Genomic DNA, 11,117 nt, shown 5'->3' with positions numbered 1-11,117 from the left:
AAACGCTATATTTGAGTTGTTTCCTTTGAAACGAATTTTGTCTCTTTCGAGACAATTGCTTTTGAAACACATTATCTTTGAGCTTGTTTTTCTTGAAACAAATCTTTGAGTTTGTTTCTTTTGAAACAAATCTTTGAATCGATTTCTCTTGAAACCATGATCCCTAAAGATGGCCAGTCATCCTCATCACGTAGGAACCGTGTCATCCCTCTACCAGACCTCCTCATCACGTAGGAGCCGTGTCACCCTTAGATAACCAGTCGTCCTCATCACGTAGGAGCCGAGCTATCACCACTCCTAAAGATGGCCAGCCGTCCTCAACACGTAGGAACCGTGTCATCCCTCGACCAGATCTCTTCATCACGTAGGAGCCGTGTCACCCCTAGATAACTAGTTGTCCTCATTGCGTAGGAACCGAGTTATCACCATTCCTAAAGATGGCCAAGAACTCTTCATCACGTATGAGCAGTGTCAACCCTCGACCAGATTTCCTCATCACGTAGGAACCATGTCACCCTTAGACGACCCGAACTCTTCATCACGTATGAGCAGTGTCGTCCCCAACAACCAACATTATCCAATTTCTAAGTTTAAAAGGGAGAGAACCAGACAAAAACGTGATGTCTTGTCGTCTTTGCCCTATTCTTGTTAACACAAGAATGTGCAAAGAGGGGCAGCTGTAGACACCCGTTTTTGTCCGGGTCTTTTCTATCTAATTGTAATTATTATTATTATTATTATTATTATTATTATTATTATTATTATTATTATTATTATTATTATATTATGCTTATTAATTATTGTTATTAATATATTACAAATTTTTGCAGGCTCAAACCCGAAGCCCATCAGATACAAAGCCCAATGCCCAGTTAACAAACCCAGCCAACCCGAGGCCCAGCTCTAGACATGTTCAGTGACCCATATTGCATTTAGGGTTTTTAAACCCTAAATGCAGTTAACCCTAGCTCAGCCGCCGTTTGGTCTCCCAGCCGCCGCCGCTTGACGTTCCAGCTTCTCAGCCGAGCTTCCCCTCGTCGCCGCCGCCATCGAGCTGTTCCTATCCACACAGTGACAGAAGCATCCATCAAACAGTGAGCAAAAGCCTATCCAAGTCAGAATATAATAAAATCATATCCTAAAAATATAGGATATTATTACCCTACACCGAGGCTATCAAATTTATCAGCAGCAAGCACAAATCAGGGAGGCTGGATAAAATCAAAGAAGGAGAAACCAGAGATTCATTCAGTTAGGGGGGAGATTTCCAGAAAAGGGGGGACGATTGGGTGTTTTAAAAAAAATACAGAAGATACACGAGGGAGAAAAAGACCGAAAAAGGGATAGATATTTACCATCGGGTCTTCGACGACGACCGCTCCGGTGGTCGGACGATGGAGCCGAACGGTAAGAAGATGAGTGGTGATGGGTAGACCAACATAGCTCGGTGGTGGCCCCATCGGACGGTGGCTTTCGCGGCTGGAGTAAGGTAAACCTTCTGGTTTCCTTTTCTAGATTTAGGCTTGTGGGGTTGTTTTTAGGCCGAGTAAAGGTGGTTTTCAGACTAAGGGCGAGGAGGAGAGGCTTTTGGGATGTTTGGCTCTCCGGCCGCCGTGAGTGCCACCGTGCTCCGCCGTGAGCACTGCCGGCGGCGGTGACCGTTTCTCTCCACGTTGAGAGAGTTTGGAAAACTCTCTCCTTCTCCCTCTTCTGGTTTGAGGTGAGGTGAGGTGAGGCAAATGGGAGATAAGGCCGTTTTTGGCCTTTGTTTGTTATATATATATAGCACGAAACGACGCCGTTTTAGGGGGTCAGGGTATGCGTGTTTCAGCATGAAAGGGTAAATAGCCCATTTGGTCCTCGCATCTTTGTAACATCTTACCCGTTTTTCTCATATTAAAAGGGGTAAACTACACTTTTGGTCCCTGATCCTTTGTAACCGCATTATTTAGTCATTAAATGAGATTTATTATATTTCGATTTCGAGCCTTTATTTTTTAAAACTTATATTTTAGTCCTATTATTGCATGTTATGATATTTTTGTTATGATTAGACTTTGGGCATTATACTTGTAATAGTTTTATTTTAGTCACTGATTTAATATTTTGTATATTTTCCTTGCTATTCAAATATGACCATGAGATTTTTAAATATTTTATTTTAGTCACTGATTTAATATTTCATGTATGTTTCTTTGATATTCGAATATGGCCACCACATTTATAAATCTTTTATTTTAGTCCTTATTTTACTTTTTTGGTTTAAAAATTATTCAGTCTTCATGTTTCTGTTTTAATTTCAATCTAGTCCTAAGTATTATTTATGGCTTATTCACATTTCTGATGTTTGTATTAGTTGTTGTTTGTGATTTGGGCCCTATTTATTTTGTAATTACTTTTTAGCCCTGTTAGTTTATGCTTTTACTAATTTAGTCCATTATGTTTATGTATTTCTATTTTAGTCCTATTAATGTATGTTATGTCATTTTTGTGGATATTTGACTTTGGTCCCAATGTTTGTAATATTTTCATTTTAGTCCCTGATTTTATATGTTAGGTATTTTGGTTGATGTTCGAATTTATCCCTGACATTTGTGAATATTTTATTTTAGTTATTTATGTATGATTTTATTGTACTTGTTATTCAATTATTTGTACTGTGTAAATAATGTGTTGAATTTCATTTAATGTTAATATTTGTATTTTTAATTACATTTATTTTCATTATATTTTATTTATGTATGAAATATTCGATTATATTTTCAAGAACACGTATGCGTATAATGGGCATGGAAAGTACCACTTGGTCGAAGTGGTACGATCCGATACGGCATTTTAACGACATAGGAACTTGCAACAAGTCGAGTATATTTTACTAATTAATTTATTCAAATGATGCAATGTGTGTTATTTTAAGCGACAATTCACTTTATTTTATGTGAATGTAAATTTCAAATTTTTTAATTTATATTCAATTCACGTTTTTTAGTTAATCAATTTCTTTGTATGTAAACACCGTTTTCTAGTTATATTCGGTTCACATTTTTTTACATAATCAATGGTAGAATATTCTTTTACGAATAAGAAATGGTTGAAATAGTTTTCCCGACGGAGGATTGCAAATTTCAAGATTTCTGATTGAGTTAAAGGATTTTCTTTAAATAATTCGAGGCAAATTAAATAAATCTTAATAAATGGATCATAGGTTAATTTTATATTCGATTCATATTTTTCTCTATTACGACAACGTGTAAGCGACATAGTACCAATTTTGGGCGCTGTGGGGGTGCTCACCCTTCCCCACACGTAATCGACTCCCGAACCCGTTTTAAAGGAATCTTTGTAAACGCAGACCATTCTTGTCTTAAAAAATGATTTTTCTTAAAAATTGTTTTTAAAAGACGTTTTTAGGTATTCGACCTACCTAATTCAAAGATCAATGGCGACTCTCATACCAATTTATTTTAAATTAATCCAAAACCACCAATTTTTCCAAATTAAAATCATAATTGTTTTTAAAAATAATATTTAATTATTTTACAAAAAAAAAAAGGTTATGACATAAAGAATTGGCTACATGGCATGCATGAATCATTCTGGTGTTTGTTTAATATTTTCACAGAATATCTTTAAAATTGATGTTGTGCATGGTTCAAATTAATCGGCTTGTCTTCTATATTCGTCCCCTCGGTGCAGTAACTTCAACACTCGTCACCTTTAATAAGCAAAGATGTGAGAGAAAATACCAAGGCTAAACCATTAGAACAGAATGTACCTACCTACATACATAAGGCAGCCAAGTTTTGGATGATCATAAATGGCTGTCTGTCTACCCATGGACAACAACTTGTGTACGGTTTTGGTGAAAAGGAAGATAGTGTCTGGTTAAGTCACCTAACAATCTATTTAATGTCTCATTTTGATAACCCACTTAAAAATGGTGTTTTTCTTGAAAAATCACCGGTGATCGGTATATTTACCGATCTAGCATCGGTCAGATTATATTTTTTGATCTAACACCGGTCAGATTATATTTCCCGATCTAACACTCGTTGCACTAAAGCGCGCTCTCTGTCCCGCGCTATATGCTGATTTGGCGTCACGTGGTGTATAACATGCCCCCTATACCGCGCTATATGCTGACATGGCTTATACGTGAGTATAGCGCGCCCCCTGATCCGCGCTATACGCCACGTAGGGGTATAGCGTTGCCCCTGCTCAGCGCTATACCTGGGTATGAATTATATTTAGCGCGAACCTTTTATCTGAATAATTACATATATCACGGTGCAAGTACCTCACCTTATATGGTTATAAATACCCTTCACTTCTGGTTAAGTTTCTCACATCTCCTCACATCTCTCCTCTCAACTTATAAATTAATACAACAATTCCGTCAACGAGTAATAATTCTGGTAATTTTCTCATATTTGATTTAGAAGTTCGTGCGATTTTTTGTTATAAATTTTGTTATAATTTTTTTATTATACTTATTGTTTATTATGATTATTTGGAAAAATATTATATTAATTATTTTTTGTGTTTGTAAAATTGAAAAGTAAGAGCATACGTCAAAATAGTTTTGCGGTACATGTAATAATATAAAATTATATTATTTAAATTATTTACGTTGATGTGTAAAAAATTTATTGTGTTATATTTTCGTTCATATATAATTTATTTAATCAGGTTTGTTTTAGTTTTTTTTTTGCAGATATAATATTGTCGCACTTTTAAACTCAAAGAATGGCACGACTTTCAGCTATTGTTTATTATGATGGTGAAATTCGAGAAGATGAAACTGGCGTTGTTTTCGTATCAAATGAGCGTGTTAAAATATCATTAAAGAGAAACATAACTTTTGAGGAGCTGATAACGAAGATTTCGAGGAATTCATGTTGGAAGTAGTAGAAGAATGGTGTCGTTGCAGTACAGATTTCCAACATCATTGTTGACATTAACTTATACAACGTTCGAAATTTCGAACAATGATGATGTTCAAATGATGGTTGAAGCTCAAAGTAATTATTCAGATGTCGTTATTAAGATGTATGCACATTTTGTTCAAGTGTGTGTTGTTCGGGGTCAATCTTTAAGCTCCCACTATGGCCTGGCTGAACAAGTTGATCAAGTTGACAGCCCGACTACAGTAATGTGTAATGATTTTAATGCCATAATAAGGAGACATTCATCCGCAACTCCTTATGATATGTACCGAGGTGGGTCCACGAACAATCTGTATGGCAACATCGCATCCAGTCCAAGGAGAAGGCATTCATCTGCAAATTTCTTTGACCATATGGAGATGCCATCGACGCAACCATCTGTGCAGTTTCCATTTGACACGATGGCTTCAAGCTCCAGGGGAGGCATTCGACTACGAGTTTTTTCGATCTCAATGTCAATATGCCTTCCAGTTCAAGGGGAAGGCGTGCAAGTAGTAGGTTTTTCGACCTAAATGTGGAGAGCATGGAGGAACCATCATCTCCACCAGAAGAACCGCTTCGTGAGCCTGGTGCGGATGGTGCTGAGACTGGACTATTCATTCACCCAGAATTACCACAATTCAACTCCGATGATGATAAAGTTCCAGGAAATGTGGCACAAACTTACCCTCCTGCATACATGTATGAAGCTGATTATGGTGTAATGTACGAGCCAAAATTTACGGATATGCCTCATCTCGGTGACTATGTATATTACTCATCAATAAATAATGGTGAGTTATATTTAGGCGTTGAGATTTCAAGCAAAGAAGAAACGGTGATGGCTATAAAAAATTACAATATCCGTAATTCTATTCAGTCCAGAGTCAATCGATCGACGATCGAAAAATATATATGTTATTGTGCCCGACGCGAAAACGGATGCAATTGGATGGGTCGCATATCAAAAATGAAGAGGAAAAACAACATATGGGAACTAACAGTATATAACGGTCCTCGCACATGTTGTGCTGGTGGGGTCAACCAATATCATCCCAACTTGGACTCTGAAATGATATGCCAAGCCATCATGCCCATGGTAAAAACAAGCTCTCATATAGTTGTTGCAGTATTGATTTCAGCTATACAATCGCAGTATGGGTACACTGTCTCCTATAAAAAAGCTTGGTTAGCAAAACAAAATGCCATTGTCAAACTTCATGGCGAATGAGATGCATCTTACAACGAACTTCCAGGTTGGTTTAGGTTGGTGCGGACGTTGAATATTGGGACAATCGTCATCCAAACATCTGATGGGCCCCTCAACTCAGGTGAGATCACCGCCCTCACATCATCAGTACAATATGGCACCCATTCAAACTAAAACAAATATTATATATTTTTTATCAAAATAATAATCTAATTATATAACTATAATCTAAAATCGATTTTTAAACATTAAAATTCATACCTGTGTGCCAGCCTTCTGATCGATTAGCACCCTAATTTTTTCTAAATCATCAGGTAGCTCCTGATGATTTTTCCTATCAATAGACCACCTATTCAAGGAAAAACAATTATTATACGTTGTATAAAATTATTAATATAAAAAATCAGTTTTACAATTACCTCAGAATTAGTGGAAATACGAATGAGTTCTTCACAACGGGACATAAAAAGGGCAATCGATACCATGCCCAAGACTGCAGCAGCAGGAGACATCCGTCGATAGCATTACGCCTGTAGTCAGTGGCTCCACACATCTCCCTGTACAGCAAAGCCAAAAATGCCGAGCCCCAACTGAATGATCCGGCCAGACGAAAGTCGCTAAGATGTCGCAACCACATGCAGTGAACTAGGTTGCGCGATTTGTCCGGCATCAGCAACCCTCCTATCAACTGCAGTATGCATGCCCGTGCATACATCTTAACTTCATCATCAGAGGCGTCTGCGCTCAAATCCCGAAAATTGGCATCTAACCAATTTAACGGTATCCTACATCCGATAAAACTTTCCAGGACACGTCATAGATTATCCCAACACAAAGTAGTCCAGGAACCCTGCGAGATCCCTGATATCACATCTCATCCACCGGAAGCCCTGGGTGCATAGCAACATCCTCAAGTGTAATCGTCCACTCTTCGCACGGAAGATGGAATATGTGGGTCTCCGGCCTCCATCGTTCTACTAAGGCAGAAATAAGGTCTGATTTTATCTTACAGTGACCCTGATATCTACCTATGTAACCAAATCCAGCCTCTACTAAATACGACAAGACACGGCTAGGTATCACTAACTTAAGATTCCTAATAAAAGGATCTAATACACGATCCTTCACCTAAAATTAAATAATTACACAAATTAATTCTTATTCTAATAATCATGCATTAAATAAATCAACAAATTATTACAAATAATTTAAATTAAATTAAAACGTTAAAATGTTACCGTATCAGTAAAGTGTCGAGATATATGATTTCCATCCAACCGAAGTAGACCGCCTTCCATTATATATCTGCAAAAAATTTATATTAGTAAAATATTAAATAAAGAAAAATGCTTAAATAAATTAAATACATAATATTAAAATAAAATATACCTTAAATAGATAGAGTATTTGAGAGAATATGGTGTGATGAAAGTAATAGAAGATGGGAGTATTTATAGGAAGGATTAGGGGGTAATTAAAGATATAGCGCGCGCCCTGTACCGCGCTATACCTCACGTGTCATATAAACAGTTATAAAGCGGATCAGGGGCCGCGATATACCCACGTGTAAGCCATGTCAGCATATAGCGCGGTACAGGTGGTGCGCTATACCCCACGTGGCATCAAATCAACATATAGCGTGGGGCAAGGAGCGCGCTTTACTGCTACGGGTGTTAGATCAAAAAATATAATTTGATCGATATTAGATCGATAAATATACCGATCACCGATGATTTTTTAAGAAAAAAATCCTAAAAAATATCGTTGATTTAAATTGAACAACAAAAAGTAAAACAAGAATCCACCTTCAGTTTTGATGGGTCTTTAATGATTGAAGTTTTTATTTGCATATCTTAATGTTGAAAAGATTTCTTTTGAAACGGAGCATATATCTCTATTTGAGTTTTATCTAAACGGATTGGTTAAAATTAGAGAATAAAAAATCGGAACATTCAAAAGTATATTTGTGCGGTGTAATTTTTTATTAAATGAAAATTAAATTTATGTTTTCTGATAAAAAAAATTTTAAGATTCATCAACAATCAACACACTAAATAGGAGTCACCGTCCGTCCACCTTTTATGGAAGAGAGTATCAGAGTGTATTTAATATTAAAAAATGAGTAGAAGCAACAAGTATCCGCGAAAAGTCGAAAGGCAGAAAATAATGGGGAAGGGACAGGAGGAGAAAGTAAATGGCAATGGCAGCAGCTTGTTGGTGGAGCTGCCACTAGGCAAAGCAGCGGAGGGATTCGAGCTAGAGAAGGCAATATGCAGCCATGGGTTATTCATGTTGGCCCCTAACCATTGGGACCCAATCTCTCGCTCCTTCTCTCGCCCTTTACGTCTTACTTCTCCTCCGCTTACAGTCATGCTCCGCATCTCTCAGCCACCCACTTCCTCTTCCACTCTCCACCTCCGCGTTCAAGGCACCTCTGCCCTCTCGCCATCGCACAGTCACTCTCTTTTAAACCAGGTGTCCAGAATGCTGCGGTTGTCGGAATCCGAGGAAAACAATGTGAGGAAATTTCAAAGCGTTGTCGAAGCATTACATACAGAAGAAAAAGATGAATTAGCGACCCAGTGTTTGAGGAGTTTCGGTGGGAGAGTTTTTAGGTCCCCTACTCTGTTTGAAGACATGGTCAAGTGTATACTTCTCTGCAACTGCCAGTACGTTACTTTTATGCATTTTCTCTTATTCAGCTTTGAAATTTTAGCCTCGTCTTCATCCTGTTTGATATAATGCCGAAGTCATCATTTTATAGGTTTTCAAGGACCTTGAGCATGGCTAAGGCACTCTGTGAGCTTCAGTTTGAAATTGAACACCAAATTCCTAGTGTAAAGGCTGCTGAAGAAGACTTCATCCCCAAAACGCCTACCTGGAAAGAGTCAAAGAGAAAGTTGAGGGTGTCTAAAGTCCCCATGCGTTTAGAAAGCAAATTCACAGAGGCAAAAGCAGATAATTCAGGGTTGGATCTTCAGGCCTCCCAAGATATAGAAGAACCATGTGACTACAAAGGCATGGGAAGCTTCCCCAGTCCCGAAGAACTAGCTAACCTTGATGAAAGTTTTCTTGCAAAACGATGCAATATGGGGTACAGAGCAGGTAGAATTTTAAAACTTGCGCAAGGAATAGTCCAGGGAGAGATTCAACTAATGCAATTGGAAGAAGATTGCAAGGAAACAAACTCGTCCAATTATAATAAGCTATCTGAGCGGCTGCGTCAAATTGAAGGGTTCGGTCCTTTCACATGTGCCAATGTGCTAATGTGTATGGGTTTTTACCATGTCATTCCATCCGATTCTGAAACTATCAGGCATTTGAAGCAGGTAATTGATTCATTTCCCTAAACAACGTGCCTTGTTGAAGGTTTTTCTTTTTAGGACATCTAGAGTGGTATATTCTCATACTATTTGAACCCTTCGGGGTTTCCCCCTCTCCGACACTTGCATAGTATCTGAGCAACTGCAGGTTCATTCAAAAAGTTCTAGTATAAAGACTGTTGGAAGGGATGTCGAGCTTATCTATGCAAAATATGCACCATTTCAGTTCTTGGCGTATTGGTAAGTCATCTAACAACTTTGCTCGCGAATACTTTTGCTAACTCTACTAATTTCTTTTTATTTTCTCCGTTGAAATGTGATCAGGGCAGAGCTGTGGCACTTTTATGAGCAAAGGTTTGGTAAATTAAGTGAACTGCCTGTCTCTGATTATAAACTCATAACTGCTAGCAATATGAAGATGAAGAAGACGATAGCAACTCGTAAAAGGGCTAAGGTATCTACCAAAGAGTAACCCTAACATCTATTTTATTAACAAAAATGATGGTAATATTAATTTAATGCCTGTTGCTCTTAAAGTGTATGATAACACCACCTATATGCCATATTTGCATGCATAATTTCACCATGCCATTTTGGATTATGGCATCCTACCCAACTGATTCCTTGCAATCTTAAGTAATTTTTTAGTTGACTCGTGCCTTGATTAAGTTAATTTTTTCTATCATAATTGTGTTCCAAGTGTTGCATAAATTTTTAACATCTTAAGTAATTCATTTTACAAAGATAATGGCATCGGCTTCCTTGAAACAATTACTTTAGGTGCAAAGGATCTTTTGTGGTCAAGGACTGATAGCATTTTGTATTTGATAAATATATATTTTGACATGTGAACTTACTTCAAGATTTAATTTGATGTTTTGCATTTTGCTATACAAGTTATTTCAAAGTATACTCTGCAAATTTTCGAAGGTTTGAGTTCAAGTTGACACTTGAGCTATTGGTTCAAACTAATATTTGAACTTTACTTCTTGATTCGAATTACATTTACCCTTTCACATTTAAAAAAGCTTTATTGTATTAAAAGAATTATTTATTTCTTGGATAAAACAATCACAATTGGAAACAATACATATACAGCACACTATGAATATACACTACGCTCATCCATTACTAAGTTTTTTCAAGGGCTTAGGTTTAATCGACGGTCGAATTCCTTTATTCAAATTATATTTATCCTTTATGGATAAAACTAGACCTATAAACAAACTGAATAAACATGAACGAGAATGTGTTCATGTTCGTTCGCTTAATTTTAACCGAATAAACAAACGAATACGAACAACTAAACGAGCAAAATTTATTGTTTGTGTTCATTAAGAAATATAGTTTGTTTATATTCGTTCATTAAAATGATAAACAAATATAAATGAACAAATGTAAACAAACAAACATAAACGAACAAACATAAAATTAATCAAATTTATATTTGAGAAGAGGATTTTTTTTTACAAATAGCTTAAGGGTTTATATTATTTAATTGATATTTTTTATTTGGGTTTGAGGTTAAAAATTTTAGGTCTTAATATTTTAAACAAGTTTGAAGATTGAGTTGAATATAAATGAACGAATATAACGAACGGATTATAATATTCATGAACATAGAATCTTGTTCATGTCTATTCGTTTAATATATAAATG

At 36.7% G+C, this 11,117-nt stretch overlaps 1 protein-coding gene across 2 annotated transcripts; it reads left to right on the top strand.

Moving 5' to 3' along the window:
* The first annotated feature begins 8,283 nt into the window (after positions 1 to 8,283).
* On the top strand, positions 8,284 to 9,960 carry LOC120131330. Of its 2 annotated transcripts, none has more exons than XM_039148337.1 (4): positions 8,284 to 8,804; positions 8,900 to 9,464; positions 9,607 to 9,698; positions 9,783 to 9,960. In XM_039148337.1, the coding sequence occupies exons 1-4, from the start codon at positions 8,302 to 8,304 to the stop codon at positions 9,928 to 9,930; spliced, it is 1,308 nt and encodes a 435-aa protein (XP_039004268.1). In that variant the 5' UTR covers positions 8,284 to 8,301; the 3' UTR covers positions 9,931 to 9,960. The 2 variants fall into 2 exon arrangements, with proteins under 2 accessions (XP_039004268.1, XP_039004269.1); XM_039148338.1 differs by having other exon boundaries at positions 9,788 to 9,928.
* The last annotated feature ends 1,157 nt before the right edge of the window (positions 9,961 to 11,117 follow it).

Source organism: Hibiscus syriacus, unplaced genomic scaffold (assembly GCF_006381635.1).
Source record: "Hibiscus syriacus cultivar Baekdansim isolate YM2019G1 unplaced genomic scaffold, ASM638163v2 tig00110556_pilon, whole genome shotgun sequence".
Lineage (NCBI taxonomy): Eukaryota > Viridiplantae > Streptophyta > Magnoliopsida > Malvales > Malvaceae > Hibiscus > Hibiscus syriacus.
This window is presented reverse-complemented; position numbering and strand designations above follow the sequence as displayed.

Coding starts and splice junctions, on each gene's coding strand:
- LOC120131330 (XM_039148337.1), top strand. CDS start 8,302: ATGGGGAAGGGACAGGAGGAGAAAGTAAATGGCAATGGCAGCAGCTTG. Junction 8,805..8,899: donor ATACTTCTCTGCAACTGCCA/GTACGTTACTTT, acceptor ATCATTTTATAG/GTTTTCAAGGACCTTGAGCA. Junction 9,699..9,782: donor TTTCAGTTCTTGGCGTATTG/GTAAGTCATCTA, acceptor AAATGTGATCAG/GGCAGAGCTGTGGCACTTTT.